The sequence below is a fragment of the Equus caballus genome, chromosome 21, assembly GCF_041296265.1.
Source record: "Equus caballus isolate H_3958 breed thoroughbred chromosome 21, TB-T2T, whole genome shotgun sequence".
Classification (NCBI taxonomy): domain Eukaryota; kingdom Metazoa; phylum Chordata; class Mammalia; order Perissodactyla; family Equidae; genus Equus; species Equus caballus.
Genome location: NC_091704.1, coordinates 16101011 through 16119152, shown reverse-complemented (window position 1 = coordinate 16119152; position 18142 = coordinate 16101011). Strand labels below are relative to the sequence as shown.

Sequence of the window (18142 nt, the reverse complement as noted above, 5' to 3'; positions counted from 1 at the left end):
CAGATGCTGCCAGAGGCCAATTATGCTTTGAATCTGGCTTAAGTCAGCAAACTTTTACTGACACTCACTTTGTTCTAGACCAGGGGACAGCAAACTTTCTGTAAGGGCCCAGAGAGCAAACGTTTTTGCTTTTTAGGGCAATGTGGTCTCTGTCACGATCACTCGACTCTGCCGCTGTAGCACAAAAGCAGCCATAGATGACGTGTCAATGAATGCTTGTGGCTGTGTACCAATAAAACTTTATTTACAAAAACAGTTGGGGGCCGGATTTCACCCTCAGGCCATAGTTGGCCACACCTGGTCTAGGCCTGAGCTGGGCACCGGGGAGGCAGTGGTGAGCCAGACTTTTTCTTTGCCTTCACAGAGTTCCAGCTGAATTTGTTTTTTCATTAGGGCTGAACAGTTTCTGATTCCCGTATAATTTGATTTCTATCTTTCTCTAGGGTGCAGGCGGCATTACTTGGAAAAATAAAATTAAACGCTACATCATTCACGCCGCCATTAAACCAGAGGTCCCCTCTGTGCTTCCCCATGCGTTTGAGTCAATGTGTTTAAAAGGAAATTATGTGAAATAAGAATGGCGCCTTCCGTGACTCCAATGATAATGCCGAGGTCAGCTCGTTTTTTCGATGCCCCCACTCTCCATATTCAACCCCGTCTTGACTCCAGGCTGACAAATGGGTAGGCTAAAAAGAATTTTTTTAAACCGTAAAATGGGAAATCCATTGTTTCCCTGAAAATCACTCACATATCCCATTGCACACGTTCCCAGCGCTCTCTGTAGTGTTGCCTAATGAGCACAGAGAAGTGGGAACCTTCACCTTTCCTGTGCATCTGTTGGTGACATGACGAGCGGATGTCACTGCCAGCACAGCAGGTGAGGAGTTACTGTCTGGGAGTCTAAGAGGCTGCAGGTTAGTTCTTGGCTGTGTCTGATTTTCCAAATTAATTAGTTTATTAATTTTATTAAATTGTGGTAAAATCCACATAACGTAAAATTCACAGTCTTCACCATTTGTAACTATACAGTTCGGTCGTGTTAAGCCCATTCACGTTGCTGTGCAGCCGTCGCCACCCTCCGTCTCCAGAACTCTTTCATCTTGCTAACTGAGACTCTGTCCCCATTAAACGCTCACTCCCCCTCCGCCGGCCCCTGGCGCCCTCCGTCCTGCCTGCTGTCTCTGTGAGTGTGCCTCCTCTAGGGACCACGTATGAGGGGACTCATCCAGCACTGGCTTCTTTCCCTGAGCATAATGTCCTCAAGCTTCAGCCACGCTGTAGCATGTGCCAGAATTTCCTTCCTTTTTAAGGCTGCATAATATTACATTGTATACATGTATATACATTGTATATATGTGTGTACCATGTTTTGTTATCCATGCATCCAATGATGAATTTTCTTTTACATTCACATTCACAAAAAGAATTTCATTAAAAAAAGCAAAGTTTTTATTCACAATAGCCAAGTCATGGAACCAACCTAAGTGCCCAGCAACTGATGATTGGATAAAGATGTGGTATATATGTACAATGGAATACTACTCAGCCGTAAAAAAGGACAAAGTCGTCCCATTCACAACAACATGGACAGACCTTGAGGGTATTATGTTGAGTGAAATAAGCCAGACAGAGAAAGACGAACTCTGTATGACTCCACTCATAGGTGGTAGTTAACATATGGACAAAGAGAACTGATCGGTGGTTACCAGGAGAAAGGGGGGTGGGGCGAGGGCACTAGGGGTGAAGTGGTGTACCTACAACATGACTAATAATGATGTACAACTGTAATTTCACAAGGAGGTTAACTTTCATAACCTTAATAAAAAAAAATAGCAAAGTTTTACAAATGAAGCCTCTATTCCCAATTGCTTATTTTTATTGAGGTGAAATTCACATAACATAAAATTAACCATTTAAAGTATACAAGTCAGTGTCATTTAGTGCATGTACCTCCACCTAGTTCCAGAACATTCCATCACCCCCAAAAGGAGCTCTCACCGCACGAGCAGCCCTCCCCAGCCCCTGGCACCCAGCAATCTGCCTCTGTCTCTGTGGATTGGCCTGTCCTGGATGTTTCACATAAGTGGAATCACACAGCCTGTGGTCTTTTGCGTCTGGCCTCTTTCTCAGCCTGATGTTTTCGAGGTTCATCCACGATGTAGCGCGTGTCAGGGCTTCAGCCCTTCTCGTGGCTGAGTAATCTGCCTCTGTGCGGATGGACCACATTTTCTGTATTTATTCATTCGTTGACAGACACTTGGGTTCTCTATTTTTGGCTCTTATGAATAGTGCTGCATTGAACATTCCAATTGTTTCTTAAACTAGGCAACAACAATAATAAAACCAATTGCCAAAATTTTTCCTCCAGGCAGAAATCTTTCAGGGGCCCCTGCCACTTAAAAGACCCCCATGTGAGGCTCGCTTACACTTGAGACAGCTGGCGTGGGGGCGGCAGCACTGACACTCCCCCTGGGTGCCCCCGTCTGGACCCTCAGAGTCTCCCTGTCCAGAGGTCAGCTCAGGGCAGTTGCCGGTGACATCGGGATTGTCCCAAAACATGGCAGTCCCCCACCCCCAGCGCCGCCTCCCAGAGACCAGCAGGACTAAGGAGAACAAATGGGCTTGCTCCTTTGGAGTCCACCATCTCTCTCGATAATGGCCAGCATTCCTTCACTGAGCACCTCCTGTTTACCAGGCACAGCGCAGGCCCGGTCCATCAGAGAGCGCCCCGCCACGACGGCCGCTAGCGACCCTTTTGGGCAGAGGAGGAAACAGGGACCCAGGTCACAGGTTGACAGGGGTGAGCTCAGGAGCCCTGTTCAGGCCTGTCCAGTGCCTGCAGCCCTGCCCCGTCACCAGGGCTGCCCCTCCAAGTCCCCGAGAGCCCAGCTCCTGGCGGGCGGGGATGCCGGCAGAGAGGTGGGGGCAGCGCGTGCTGGGGAACAGCCGCCAACTTCTGAGATGAGAAACCCTTCCTTCGACAGACCTCCCTATGACTCAGAACGAACCGACAGGCCCCGAGAGCTGGCCCGTCACCCAGCCACGTTGAGGAAATGAGACGTCAGGATGTGTGTGAGGTTTGGGGTTCAACAGAAGCACAGGGGAACACGCAGAATCCTGCCGGGAGGGCACCGGCATGGGCCCCTGGCGCCTCCCAGCCGAGCGGCGGCCAGCGCGGGCCGGCTCCTGAGTCCCGGTTTCTTCCTTGCTTCGGAACATCCTTGAACCCTGAGGCCGCAGACCAGGGGTTTATCCAAGGAGTGTGTCTTTTGGGCTCGGGACAGTCCCTAAAAGGCCACCTTGGGGTCAAGGTTGAAGTCGGGGTGATCGAGGCGGAGGGCATAGGGACCCGCGGGGGGAGGCACGACGGCAGCCTCCCGAGCAGTGTGGCAGAACTGTTTCCTGAATGACTGTGCCAGTTTAGGGCCACACCTCTCCAAGTGTGGCCCATAGAAGGCCGAGCCAGGGTCCCCAGGGCCTTGCACGCATGCCGGCTTCTGGGCCCTGCCCCAGACCCTCCAGATGGGATTGCACCTGCACTGGAGGGCGGAGGGCAGGGCACAGCAGATGCTGAGCACCCGCCGTGTGGTGGGAAGCATGACCCTCTGATTTACTTTTCTGATCAGCCCAGGGGGAAGGTCTGGCTCAGAGGGGACCAGGCAGTTGCCTGGGGCCACAGCCAGGAGGTGAGCGCCAGAGCCGGGGTTGACCTTGGCCGCCGGACTCCATGTCCTGTCTACACTGCACACTGCGCACTACCCTGCATCACGGGGTCCACCTGGACCTACGGACTCCACGTCCTGTCTACACTGCACACTGCGCACTACCCTGCATCACGGGGTCCACCTGGACCTACGGACTCCACGTCCTGTCTACACTGCACACTGCGCACTACCCTGCGTCACGGGGTCCACCTGGACCTATGGACTCCACGTCCTGTCTACACTGCACACTGAGCACTACCCTGCATCATCATGGCCTCTCCTGGAGTCGATCAGAAACCCTGCCTCCCCAGGAGGCCCTGGATTTGGGGTCTGGCCTTGTGCTGGGGAGCAGAGCTGCTGCGCCAGTTCACAGTGCTGCCCTCTTCTCAGGCAGCCCCCTCACTGCCGGCTGCTTGGGGCCCACGTGATAGGGACTCCAGACACCCATCCCCGCACTGCCACCCAAGTGGGGTCAGGCTGCGCGGGGGCACGGGGCTTCTGCTGGGGAGTCCGGGCAGGCTTCCCGGAGAAGGGGGCCCTTGAGCTAGGCCTTGAATGGTAGACTAGAGTTTGCCCCGTGGACACATGGGAAGGGCTTTTCAGCATAAGGAACAGCCTGTGCAAAGATGTGGAGTTGAGAAGAGCAAGGGCGAGTTGGGGCAGGGACAGGGGACTTGGCGATTAGGATGGGAGGTAGGGCGTGTGGGAGGAGCCGAGGCTCAGAGGAGGGACATAGCTGACCATGAAGGCATTTCCAGCATGTTCTAAATGAGCAAGGGAGGAGTGTGTCTGGTGGGGTCCCCACTGCAGCCTCAGAGCCATGAGGAGCTGCTCTAGGGGGCAAGAGGGTCACGTGCGTGTGTCAGGGCAGGCTCCCAGTCTGGAGGCCACGTCCCCATGGGAACCATAGAAAATTGCGGGGAACACCCCAGATCTGCAGATGAGTCTAGGAGCCCCCAGGCCGCACACCGAGCCAGCTCTGTCCCCACCCCACCCCGAGCCCTGGAGCTCAGCCCATGGACGACCCACTCACTGCCGGGGTTTGCTGAGCGAGTCTCAGAGCCGGTCCTCCTATATGATGGGTGTTCAATTTCCACGTGTGCCGGAGTTTGCCAGATTTCCCTGTTTGAGGTTTCCAGTTGCACTGCGTCGTGCGAGAGCCTGTGTAGCGTCGGGTCAGTTCTCTGCGCGGCACGGTGGGCTCTGCTGCTGGCCGGGAGGCTCAGTGCGCCGCAGGACAGCACTTCTGCCGCTGCTCGGGGTGCTCCTCTCCTGGCTGTTCAGTCTAGCTGCCCTTGGACTCCCCAAATTTAAAAAGTAGGAGGTGGGGGGGGGAGGGGAAAGGCTTGTCCATAGGCTGTTCTGTCCGCACTGTTCAGGGTTAAAACGGAGTGAGCCTGGCGAGCAGTGTGCTGTGGGCAGGAACCCGGCGGTGTGTCCAGCTCCCTCGGGCTGTGTGTCCGTGGCTCGAGAGGGCCGAGGGACCCAGGAGGGCCGGCCGGCCTGTCCACCGAACGGCCTCTGCTGCACCGGCCTGCATGCCGACCTGGATTCCTCGGTTTCCTCCCCTGCTGGGGGTGAGGGGACCCCGGCTCAGGCCCCAGCCTGGCGTCGGGCCTGCAGGCGTCTGTGTCCCCTCTCCAGGAGGCTGTCCCAGGCCCCGGGTCTGCATGGGAGCGGGCGCAGCTCACTGCTGGCAGAGCTGCCTGGGGGCTGGGCGGGCGTGCCGGGTGTGAGCGGCACCTCGACCGCAGGCCTGTCCGGCTCCCAGGATGCTCTGCCTGTCTGCACAGCCCCTGCTGCTGCGAAACCCCATTTCCGCTGGCCTGCCACCCGCGCTGGCGGTGCTCGCCTCCCCCCGCTGTGGCCCCATTTCACAGAGGAGGAAACCGAGGCTCGGAGTGTGGCTGGCTCGAGCTGACACAGCAGCGAGCTGGTGAAGAACTGAGCTCCGAGCATGCAGGGGCGTTTGCAGGGCTCGGTCTGGGCCGGCGGCTCCCAGGTGAGCTGCTCAGAGAAGAAAAACACCGCTGAGCTTCTGAGTGGCAGCAAATAAATCTTTAAAGGAGAGAACGAGAGGGTCAGCGGCCCCATGTGGGGGTGGAGTGCCAGAAGAAGTGAAAGCAGAGTCTGGAAGACACATGCACACAGCATGTTCATGGCAGCACGATTCACAGCAGCCGGGAAGGGAGAAGGCCAAGTGTCCACTACAGATGATGGATAGACACAATACAGCCCATCCACAAGAGGAATATTATGCAGCCTTGAAAAGGAAGGACATTCTGACACATGTGACAACATGGATGAACCTTGAGGACGTTATGCTGAGTGAAATAGCCAGTCACAACAAAGGACAAATACTGTGTGATCCCACTTATATGAGGTCCCTAGAGGAGTGACACTCACAGAGACAGAGGGTGCCAGGGGCTGGGGGAGGGGCAGGGGGAGTGTTTAATGGGACAGAGGTTCAGTTGGGGAAGATGGAGACTCCTGGAGAGGGATGGTGGGGGAGCCAGAGGCTGGGGAGAGTGTTCAGGCTGGGGGCAAGGTCTTGGCCGAGTCCCTGCCCCCACCCTTGTCCCCACCCCCGGGGCTGTGCCCCCTCTAGAACACGGGGGTGGCTCCCTTGGTTGGTGCCAACCCGGGCCTGGCCTCTGCCCCCAGAGAGCTGCCGGAATGTGGGGTGAAAAATGCTGAGGGAACCATGAGAAGAATGTGAAGCCTGGAAAGGGAAAGGGGGCCCCTCCCAGCCACAGGGCACAGCGGGGGAACCATGTCACAGGGCGTGAGGGACAGGGCACCAATGGGCGACCACCCCTGCCTTGAACCCTCCGTAGCTCCCATTGCCCTTCAGCCCCGCAGCCTTGGCTCATCCCTGCCTCCTCCCCTGCGTTCCAGCTAGATGCACCTTCTCCCTCCCAGAAGCCCGATGACCGAGCGCGCAGCCCCCGCCCCACCCCTCCCAGCTGGGTCAGCCAGGAGCCCCAGCACTGGAGGCGCAGAGGTCGGTGGGCGTCCTGTGAGGCAGAGAGCCAGCTGTGCCCCCCAGAAGGCCCAGCTGAGGCCCCGGGGTGTGCGGGGATGTGCGGGCGCCAAGGCGGGGGCTGGGACACAGAACCTCAGGGGACAGGACGGTCACTCGGTCTCGGCTATGCGGAGCCTGGGTAAGGATCTGGGAGACAGAAGAACTCCAAGGAACCCAGCTTTCACGCTGTGTGGCCCCAGGCAGGTGTCTCCCCTCTCTGGATCTCCATGCACCCTCAGCCCCTGGCACATTGAAGAATTCATCTGCCCCCAGTTCCATGCATTCGGGTACTGTTTGCCAATGTGTGGTCAGGCCCGGAGGAGCCCACTCATTTGAAAGGAGTCACCAAGTGTCTGTCCACTGGGAGGAGGGCGTTGAGTCCTCCATCCCAGGGAGCAGACGAGGTCAGCTGGATGTCAGGGCCCTGAAGGACAAAGAGCTGCTGGCCATGGGAAGAAGGCAGGGAACAGCATTTCTGGTCAAGGGGACAGCAAGTGCAAAGGCCCTGAGGCAGGAGTGAAGGGTGTGTCTGTTTGCTCCCAGAGCCACAAATGACTGCACAGGTACCAGCACCACCCTCCCTCTCCTCCAAAAAAAGAAGAATTGAAATTGGTGAAATGTGAGGCATTGAGATCTGCCTCCTCTCTCTGCCTTCCTCATGAAACGGAGTGAACCCGGGCTTCTGGGCCCACACAGCTGGGGGAAACCCACCCTGCAGAGTGGGAGTCCTGGCGCCGGCAGACGACTCTGGGAACACCGCTGGGCCTCAGTCTGGGGAGACAGTGCCTCTGCCGGGCTTTCCCCGACCGTGGCCTCTGGTAGGAATGATGTGCCGAGCGTCAGTGAGGGCGCCACTCACCTGTGGGGAGGAGGCGGCTGGGATTTGAGACTCCAAAGCCAGCTTCTTCCACCCTCTTCCCGCCTAGGGCCACCCGGGGTTCTGGCCCTTTGTCTGGCAGTCTCTTGCCCTCACCCAAGGATCTGGTTTCTGGCTTCAAGGCTGCAGAGACACCCCCAGTACAGCTCAGCCTGGCTGCTACCAGTGGCTATGGGAAGAAGGCAGGGAATAGCATTCTAGGCCCAGGGAACAACAAGTGCAAAGGCCCTGGGGCAGGACTGAAGGGCATGCTTGGTGAACAGCAAGGAGGCCAGTGTGGCTTAGTGAGCACAGAGGAGTGAGAGGAGAAGGGTGCAGGAGGAGGTGGGCGCCACAGGCCACAATGAAGTCTTTGGGTTTATTCTGGAATGAATGGGGAGCTGCGAGCAGACGCCATCTGATATTATGGGGGAAGACAACATTGTCCCCCGTATAGGGCCGTGTGGAGGAGCCAGCGGGTCCACTGCCCTTGTGTGCAGATGGGGAACCTGAGGCCCAGAGAGACCCAGTGACCGCCAGTGGCAGAAGCATCCCAGTGGGGAAGAACTTTCCTCTCCAGCAGACGAGGGTTCCGTCCCATGGACACGGCCTTGCCTCCATCTTCCCACCTGCAAAGTGGGCCCTATGTCTGTGAGGGTCTGACTCACAGAAACCCCCCACCCTGGCTCTCACCGTGGAGACTCCCAAGCCTCTTTTTCAAACTGTGGTAAAATATCCAGAATACACAATTTACCATTTTAGACATTTTTAAGCATTTGATTCTGTGCTATCAGTTCCACTCACACTGTCGTGCCGCCATCCTCACTACCTGTTTCTGACACCGTGCATCACGTCGCGCAGAGACTCTGTGCCAGTGAACCCTGCCCCTCGCCCCCCTGGGTCCTGGTGCCCTCCGGCCGCTGTCTGTCCCCGCGGCTGTGCCTGCGCCAGGCCCCTCCTGTCAGCGGCTGGGCAGCGTGTGGTCTTGGTGTCTGACTTCTTTTCCTGAGGATAACATTTTCGAGCTCCATCCCTGTCTTCAGCGCCGAGGACTTACCGCTGTGCAGTGGACCACATTCTGCGGTCTCTTGGTGGGCGTCTGGCTTGTTCTGGCCTTTTGGCGGCTGTGAGTCCGGCCGTGGGCCTGGCCTACAAGCGGCTGTCTGAGTCCTTGTTTTTAACCCTTTGGGGTCTACACCAAGGAGCGGCATGGCTGGGTCACGTGATAACTTCACGTCTAGTTTGTTGGGCGAGCTGAGGACCACGCGGGGATCGCCATGCGGTTGGGCACATGGCCGTCTCCAGGCACTGTGACGCCAGGACTGGGCCCACCTGGGTGCGAGCCGTGGCCCCACCACCTGCCGTGCAGCGGGCTCCGGGCTGGCCTTCCCCTCCGTGAGCCCCGTTTTGCGCCTCTGGAAAGCAGAGGTGGCCCTCCTCGCCACCTGGCTGGGGGGGAGGGTGAAAGCGAGAACCTGTGGAAAGGGCCCGGGATGCAAGCACCTGCCCCCAGCCCTGAGCTCAGTTCAAGTTAGCACTGGGTTAGTCATTCAACAAACATTTGTTGACAGCGGCTCCTAAAGGCTCGAGGCTGAGTCACTTCTGAGTCACTTTTGCTTCCCCAGCACTCGGCTCGGAGCATCTGCTGAATGAATAACTGTTGGGGGGAGAGAGAGGTGAGGGAAGACGGGCAGCCAGAGAGAAGGGAGAGAGACAGAGGGAGAGCAAATCAGGGGGTGGGGAGAGAGGCACAGACAGAGACATCAGAGAGACAGAGAGAGACAAGGGGGGAGAGAAGGGAGAAACAAATTAGAGAGAGACAAAGAGAGACAGAGACACAGTGAGAGATGGGTGGGAGCACGAAATCCCAGCGCCCCAGCCTTTCGGGGAGACTCCCGCCCTGAGCCCCGTCCTGTCCCACGGCGCACCCTCCCTACGAGGAGACCCGGGGAGCAGAGGCTCCCACTGTGTCCAAGGGACCCCGGGCGACGTCTGGAGACGTTCGGGATCACAACTGCAGGGCTGGGGATGCTGCTGGCACCTGGTGGCTGGGGGCCAGGGATGCTGCTAAGCACCCTATGGAACATGGGACGGCCCCACAGCAAAGAGCAATCCGGCCCCAAGTGTCAGCAGTGCCCAAGGGGAGAAACCCTGCATCAATTATTTAGAAAAAATTTGATTTAGGTCCTAGCTCACACTATACAGCAGAATAAATTCCCGATGGGTGAGATGGTATCAACCAGGGTGGTCCCCCAGCATCTGTCTGTGAGTCACCGCTCTCTCCCGCCCGCGGGCAGATTTAAACGTCTGCAGCCTCCTAGGCCCTCAGGTCAGATAGTTATGGATGCAAAGTCTCCTCGGTGTTCACAGAAGCTGCTAACCCAGCAGTTCTCAATCTGGGGGATTCTGCCCCCAGGGGACGCTTGGCAATGTCTGGAGACCTTTTGGGTTGTCACAGCTCGGACCGAGATGGGTGCTGCCGGCATCGTGTGAGCGCAACCAGGGATGCTGCTCCACACCCTTCAGCGCCCAGGGCAGCCCCACCAGAGAGTGATGCGGCCCCGGCTGTCACAGTGCTGAGGCCCAGATGCCCTGTCTGGCACACACCAGCTCGGCGTGGGGCCAGCCGGCGGAGCCCGGCATCTCTGGCTTGTTTCCTGGGGACTGCCTGGGTGCTAACTGCGCTCTGCGGACGGGGCAGGGTGCTGAGTCAGGCACGCGCTGGGACTCACCTTCCCTTCCGACAGCCCGCCCTCCCCGCTTCACACCACACCGTGCTCAGGATGCCACGCTCCCTGACACACAGGAAACTCCTGGCAGAAAAACGGCCACTGTCTCCTTCCCCCATCACTTGAGTCACTCTGGGGAGAGCATTTTGGTGATGCCCAAAGCACCCCAAAACATTCATCCCTTTCAACTCTTTAACTCCCCCGCCCCTGAAACCTGAAACCTTGCCAAGTGTGAGTGTGTGTGTGTGTGTGTGTGTGTATACACATGTGTAGCACTTATTTGCATAAGCAACTCCTGGCACATCTAAATGGAACACTGGGGCCCGCCCTGTGGCCATGTGGTTAAAGTTCTGTCTGCCTCACGTCTGTGGCCCAGGTTGGCTGATTGGGATCCTGGGCGCAGACCTGCTCCACTCATCAGCCACACTGTGGTGGCGTCCCACGTACAAAATAGCGGAGGACCGGCACAGGTGTCAACTCAGGGCTAATCTTCCCACCAAAAAAAAAAGAAGGAATACTATGCAGCCATTTAAAATGATACTAAAAACATGTCATGGAGGAAAAAATATGGCAAAATGGTTATGACCTTGCCTGGAAAGAATACAAATAATACATTGATAATTGCAGCCGTGTGAAAGCAGTTAAACCACGGCACAGAAATCCCTCGCTCCAGAAGCCTTTGACTGGGATTTGGGTGGTAGAAGGCAGGGGAAGTTTTTTCTTTCTTGACATTGAACATTTTCTAAAATGGACGCCAGAACTTCGTTTACGGGAAGGAAAAGTGTTCAGGCTCTGTGTCTTCTCACAGGGCTCTGGGGAGGGGCCCAGCACGGGGGCTGACACGCCCTTTCTCTGGTGGCATCTGCCGTGGAAGGTCGCTGCCTGGGCCAGACCTCTGCTAATAAAATCGATGATGATCTTCTAGGAACGGGAACAGGTCTCTCCACCTCAGCACTGCTGACGTTTGGGGCCGGGTCATTCTCTGTGGTGGGGCTGCCCTGTGCCTTCTAGAATGTTTTTGCAGCATCCCGGCCCCAACCCACAAGATGCCAACAGCATCCCTAGTTGTGACAACCAAAACCCTTTCCAGACTGGGTCTCCCTGGTTGAGAAACCCCCAGAAGGTATTTGATGCAAGTGGACGTCGGTTTCATTCGGGGAAGAAAGGGTGACCAGGGGAGTCTCTGTGTTAGCCGGCGCCAGCTCCGGCCCATGTCTCTCGCTGACATACGGCTGTGTCGGAGCGGGACACTTTCTACACCGTCACTGGACGTTTTCAGGAAACAGAAACTCAACAGCTTCGGGCCCGTTTCAGCTGGCTTTTGCTGGGTCAGAGGCCTCTGGGGGAAACCCGGGAGGTATTTTTGAGCAAGCAAGAAAAATGGCTTTACCCATTAGTTCAAACTCAACAGCAAAGGCTGGAGACCCGACAAAAAATTCTTTAAAATCTCTCATGAGTCTTTCTTTGGATCCCAGTGCAGCTCTGAGCAAAGAGGGGTGTTCCCACAGGTCAAGGGGCCACCGCTCTGCTCTGGGACAGTTTTTGCAAAAGCTGCGGAGAGAGGTTAGAGGAGGCTCTCTCGCGCGCGCACATACATACACACACACACACACACACGCACGCACACGCACACACGCGCCCTTCGCTGCCAACGGAAGTGGACCCAGGCTATTTACTCGAGAAAGATGAATCAGATTGTCATCTCCCGTTTCTGCTTTTTGTGGATTACCAAACTCTCTCAGCTGTTTCCAGGGCTGCTGTCAGGGAGGAAGGACGAAGGGAGGGAGGGAGGACATCCCAGCCTCTGTCGCAACGGGGCGAGAGTGTTTTAAAACCAGCGCTGCTCACAAGCTATTTTCACTTTCTGAAAACAACTTGTGCAATTGTTGGTGGCCATGGTTACCCACCCAGGGCCCCAAGAAGGGGGAAGATGAGGGGGAACCTGCCAGGGAGAGGCACCTCCTCCCGACAGAGACATTCGGGGCAGTGCAGTGCTCACGGGGTAGGCGGTGGGGGTTCTGGAGCAGCCCCTCCACCCAAAGGCAGTGGCTGTGATGTGATTCCCTCACACAAAGTGCCTGCGGGGAGGGGCTCAAAACCCTCAATGCCCGCGACAGGTGGGTTGCTGTGGACCCTCAGGAGGCAGGCAGACCAGGCTAGCACCCTCACGCCACCTCTCTGGGCCTCGGTGTCCCCGCTGGAAAAGAGCACCACCATGCATGGCCCTCAAATGGTGGATTTCATTTTCTTTTTCTAACAAGATGCGGACCTCACTCCCTAAAAAAAATCCTGCTTAAAAGCAAGACTAGTAAAAGTCAAGGCAGGTCAGAAACTCAGCATTCTACCTTGCCCAAAAGACGAACATTTCGCCCACACATTCCAGTCGGCTGAGCCTCAGAAGGTTCCAGCAGGTGAGGCTTTTTCCAGCTCAGAGGAGGCCACGCTGGTGGGACCAGCACTTTCCCCAGTTCTGGGGAAAAGGAGGCAATTTATGGCTCAGGGAACAACCTTAAAATAGCTCTCCCTCAGTCCTAAAATGCAGTGTTTAAATTCAGCGAAACCCACAGGTTCCTGGCAGAGGCAGCAGCTGACAGCCGGGTGCCAGCGCGGCAGGACCCCCTGCGGCGCCTCTGCCAGGCTGCCCCCACCCGCTGCCCCAGCCGCCCCCTCCAAGCAGCCAGACCAGCCCTGTGATTTTTCAAAAAGATGCAAACTTTTTTTTTAATTAAAAAACAGCAAAAGTCTTATAAAAATGAACCAGGCAGGCAAAATGCCCACCCGTCTCCCTATTTACAGTAATACAATATCTGTCACAGTCACTATGTACAATATTATGAAAACGTCGCAGACAGTACGAATTACGGCTGGATTCCTCACGAGGCGTCCAGCTCCGTCCTCTAGTGTAGACCCGGGGCGGGGAAGACGACGCTTAATTATTGCACCATTTTGAAAACAAGACTTGTCAAGGAGGACCGTGGTCTTCTCCCACCCGGCCTTCAGTCTCTAATGGGGGCCGGGGTGGCGGCGGCGTCGGGGGAGCCCCGTCGGTAGCCACGCTGCGCCCGGCCCGGTCCTCTGGGCCCAATAAATACCAGTCACAGTTTGGGAAGGGGCCGCGCCCGGCGCGTGGGACCCGCCACGGCCGCGCGCGGGAGGGCGAGGGCGTCCAGGCTACATGTGCCGCTTCATGTGCAGCGCCAGGTGGTCGGAGCGCGAGAAGGCACGGTCGCACAGGTGGCACTGGAACGGCCGGTGGCCCGTGTGCTTACGGTAGTGGCGCGTGAGTTCGTCCGAGCGCGCGAACTTCCAGCCGCAGCCATCCCAGTTGCAATGGTAGGGCTTCTCGCCTGCGGGGAGGGGACGAGAGCGGACCTCAGTTTCCCTCCCGGGGACTCGGCAGCCTGCCTGTAGCCCCGGGACGCAGGGACGCTCACCGGGACAGCGGCTACTCGGGCGCGCGCAACCTCCCCCTAACCCGCTCCCCGCTGCGTTGTGAATTTCTGGGGATGCTAGGCGCATGTCTCCCCATCGCAGACCTCCTGATTCTCGCCCCCTCTCCCTGTCAACGCCCCAGTGTTTTCAGCCACGCCCCCAGAGGGGTCCTAAGCTTGCATCCTCTCCCCAACGTTCTAAGACACAGCGTCCCCCTAGGTTTCCTAAGCGCGCACCGCCTCCCCAAAATCCCGAGCGACGCTGCCGGGAGAGTCCCGAGCGTGCCCCTCCTCCCCAGCGGTCTGAGCCTCAGCCCCACTAAAGTTCTTCGGCGCGCGCCACGCCCCAACTCCGGAGCCACGCCCCAGGGGGCCTCCTAAGCGCGCGCCCCCTCCCCAACCTCCTGGGCCACGCCCTCGTGGGGGTTCCGAAGCGCGCGCCCCCGCCCGCGCCCGCCGCCCACCTGTGTGCGTGCGCAGGTGCGCCTTGAGGTGCGAGCTCTTGGTGTAGGTCTTGCCGCAGCCGGCGTAGCTGCAGGTGTGCGTGGCGGTGCGCTTGCGCGGCCAGGAGCGACGGCCCCGCTTGGGCTTGGCGTCCAGCAGCTCCAGCGGGGACGCGGGCGGCGTTAGGAGACCTCGGGCGGCGGGCGGCGCCAAGCCCAGCGCTGCTGCCGCGGCGGCGGCGGCCGCGTCGTCGAAGAGACCGAAGGCGGCGGGCGCGGGCGGCGCGTAGTGCAGGCCTGGCCCGGGCGCGCCGAAGCCGGGGCCGCCGAAGGGCGGCGGGAAGGGGGCGCGCGGGCCGGGCGCGGGCAGGCGCGCGGGGCCGTCGGGGCTGAGCGGCGGCGTGTCGGGCGGCGGCGGGGGGCGGCCCCCGGGGCCTCGCATGCACGCGGCTGCCGGGCCCGGGGCGCCCTCGCGCTTGAGGCCTCGCGGCCCGCGGGCCAGACCGGGCGCGCAGCCGTAGCCGCCGCCGCCGTCCACCTCGGGGGGCTCGGCCTTCACCAGGCGGCCCGGCGGCGCCAGCAGGAAGCGGCCGTGCAGCGCCGGCCCGGGCGGCGCGTCCAGCTCGGGTCGCATCAGCTCGGACACCAGACCGCCCGTGGGGGCCCCGTAGGGCGGCGGCGCGCCGGCCTCGGGGTAGTAGAACGTGGGCGGCGGGGGCGGCGGCGGCGGCTCCGGGGCGGCCTCAGCGCCCAGGCCGTCCAGCCCCATGGATAGGATGAAGTCCAGCACGCTGTTGAGGTCGTCGTCGGTGCCGCCTGCCTCGGGCTCTGCGCGCGGCCAGCGCTGCGGGTGACAAGGCGATAGGGCGCGGGCGTGAGCGCGCGGCGGGGTCCGGGGATCGCCGCCCGCCGCCTGCGTTCTACGACTGCGAGCCCGCCGGCCCCGCTGCCTGCGTTCTACTACCCCGCAGCCCACGTTCTGCTACCCGGAGCCAGCGCCCCCGCCGCCCGCGGTCCCTGCCGCCCTCACCTCCTGCAGGCCGCGCTCACGGCACGGGCTGGCGAAAGTGGAGAAGGACGGCAGGATGGGCTCGCTCAGCGCCATGGCCGGGACCCGGGGCCGACGCGGATTCGAGACACTGGCGAGCGGCTGCCCGGAGCAGGGCTGGTCGGGGCGCGGGCGGGCGGGGACGGCTCTGCGGGCCGCGGCCGGGCCCGCCCAAGCCTTATAGGCGCGGCGCGCGCGGGGGCCGGGCCAAGGCGGCAGCGGCGGAAACGCGTCCCGGATGGGGACGAGCTCCGGGCGCAGCCTAAATTTAGCCGCGGTATATAAGCCAGCGGGCGGCGGCGGCCGTGGCCACTGCGGCCGCCAGGGCTCTGCGCCGCGAGGCCGGCCCCTAGCGCGCCGCCAGGCCGCGCCCCCTGCCCGGGCCCGCCCCCGCGCGTCTCCCCGGCGACGGCGTCAACACGCGCGCCACAACACTGCGTGACGCCCCGGGATCCCCGGGGCCCCGCGGCTCCCGCCTGCGCGAGCACAGGGAGGACCTGGAGCGGGGGCGGCATCCGGGGCCCGGGCCTCTGAGCTGAACGTGGGCTCCCAGATCCCTGAGGGGTGGGGAGCGTGGCCACCAGCACCTCAGAGGGGTCCCCGGAACCCCTGATGGATGGGGAGTTGGCCCCACAGCCCCAGCGTGGTCCCCAGAATACTGGATGGATGGGGAGACTGTGTCCCTCGCGACCTAGGGTGGGGTTCCCCCGAAACCCTGATGGATGGCGAGATTGGGGTCGCCAGGACTCATGATGGGTGGAGAGACTTGGCCCCTCATTTTCTGGGGGCCGCCTAGCCTGAGCCACTGTTGTGCCCATCACCCCGTAGAAAGCATTGCACGAGGCCATCAAGAAATGTTAAGTCTGAGATACTGTGCCTCAAGGAAGCCGTCAGGGAGGGAAACTGAGGCTCATGAGGCGCTGGGAGAGGCTCGAGGTCCTCCAGCTGCTGACAGGCCTGTGCCTTTACTGACATGCGTCAGTGAGGAGACTCAAGACAACAATGACGTCTCTCCTCCAGCGCACACCAGCCCTGGGGGCCTCTGGGAAACAGCTGCCCTGTGGGCATCTCCAGTGCACCGCCTGGGGCCACGCGCCACAGCCCTGCCAGCAAGGGACTGTCACTCACGTTGTGACTGTGTGCTGGCCCTGGGCGGACACTGGGAACACAGCAGCCAACAGGCAGGCAAATCAATCTCCTTGCACTTGGGGGCTTCCACTCTAGTGAGGGGGTGTAAAATAAACAAGGATATGGGGTAGGGGCCTTTTGGGAGAATAACGCAGAAGGGGCATAGAAAGTGAGTGTGTGGGGGGGAGGGAGGATGGTGAAATTGTGAACCTCACCCGGGAGGTGCTGTGTGAGTCAGGACCTGCAGAAAGCGGGGGCCAAGTAGGCGTTTGAGGGAGAGCATCTCATGGTGTCACCTGTAGTTGGCACCCGGCTTCGGTCTCTTGACTCCAGGACCCACTTTCTGGGCCTGGAGGTGACCATCGTTGGCTGCAGACCCAGGGCCGGTGGTGAGGGGCGCAGGCAACTCCTGACCCGGCTGCCTTTCCTGGGGCCAGGCGGGGTTTGCAGTGACAGCAGCTGGACCCTCACAGCCCAGGTCTGCTGCAGGCGCCACAGAGGCGCCAGGGGAGCCCTTCGGCGTCCACAAGCCTGAACCCTCCAAGCTGGATGGAGCCTCAGAAGTGCGCCACCTCACACCATTCATCGGACTGTGGATTTGGCAGACGCTCATTGGTGAGCCCTGTTTGCCAAGCCCTGGGGCCCAGAGGTGCTTCAGTGCCGGGCTCAGTGGCTGCAGCGGGCAGGAATCCCCTCTGCAGCTTTCTTGGGCTGCTGGAGACTGCAAGTTGAGCAGATGTGCTTCCTGCAGCTGCCACTGTGATGGTGGAGAATCAGCCTCAGCCATTGGCTACACGCTGTGTGACCTTGAGCAAGTGGCTTTGCCTCTCTGGGCTCCCTTCCTCATCTGTGAAATGCAGATAATGATAATAGCTTACCCCAAAGGAATAGTGTGAGAATCACGTGGGCTCTCTTCTTTTGTTGACGGTGCAGATGACATCCTGGGGGCAATCTACAAGTGCTGGTTCAACAGCCACCTGTGGGCCTTTGGGAACTCACTGCTTTTCTGTGGGCCTCAGTCTCCCTGTATGCCAGATAAGGAGGGACAGATTAAGGGGATTGAATTTGTTCCCCAGCCGTGTGATTCTCAGGCTGTTGCAGGCCTCTCCGGCCGGCCCCTCAGGCCCCCCTTGCAGCGCTCTCCAGACCCTCTCTCCTGCGTCCTCTCGCAGTTTCCTTGTAGGTCCTGGACCACGCCAAGCACATCCCTGCTCCAGGCCCTTGAGCATGCTGCGCCCTCCACCAAGCATCCCTTCCTCTCATTTTCCGCTTGCTTGGCTCCAGCTCGTCTTCCGTCCCCTTTAACTAATGAATTTATGTTTTTTTAGAGCCGTGTCAACTTCACAGAGTAAGTGAGCAGAAAGCACAGAGGGTTCCCATCCCCCATTTCCCCCCCCGTTTCCCGTGCTGACATCTTGCCTTGACTGAGCCTTGATGAGCCTGTTCCATACGTTGGTATTAACTGAAGTCAGCAGGTTCCGTTAGGGTTCCCTCTTGGTGTTGTACATTCTCTGGGTTTCAACAAATGCGTAATGACCTGTCTGCCCTTACGGTATCATACAGGATAGTCCCACTGCTCTAAAGACCCGGCCGCCGCCTCTCTGTCCCCAACCCCCGTTAGGGCCTTGCCTTTCCCAGAATGTTGGGAAATCATGCAGTTGTGATAGGCACTTCAGGTTCCTCCATGTCTTTTCATGGCTTGACAGCTCATTCCTTTTCAGTGCTGAATAATATTCCGTTGTCTGAATGGACCATAGTTATCCATTCACCTCCTGAAG

At 59.3% G+C, this 18142-nt stretch overlaps 1 protein-coding gene across 1 annotated transcript; it reads right to left on the bottom strand.

The window, feature by feature from the left end:
• Positions 1-13005: 13005 nt before the first annotated feature.
• KLF2 (KLF transcription factor 2) lies at positions 13006-15404 on the bottom strand. Its single transcript, XM_023625367.2, has 3 exons — positions 15219-15404; positions 14210-15032; positions 13006-13661 (listed from the first exon to the last, which is right to left on the bottom strand). Exons 1-3 carry the CDS (start codon positions 15291-15293, stop codon positions 13486-13488), a joined length of 1074 nt encoding a protein of 357 aa, XP_023481135.1. The 5' UTR covers positions 15294-15404; the 3' UTR covers positions 13006-13485.
• Between the last annotated feature and the right edge of the window lie 2738 nt (positions 15405-18142).

What these genes read in the sequence shown, in the direction of transcription:
- KLF2 (XM_023625367.2), bottom strand. Translation starts at nt 15,293, where the DNA reads ATGGCGCTGAGCGAGCCCATCCTGCCGTCCTTCTCCACTTTCGCCAGC. An exon ending in GTGAGCGCGGCCTGCAGGAG is followed by an intron (nt 15,033 to 15,218) that starts GTGAGGGCGGCA and finishes TGTCACCCGCAG; the next exon opens with CGCTGGCCGCGCGCAGAGCC. An exon ending in GCACCTGCGCACGCACACAG is followed by an intron (nt 13,662 to 14,209) that starts GTGGGCGGCGGG and finishes CCCTCCCCGCAG; the next exon opens with GCGAGAAGCCCTACCATTGC.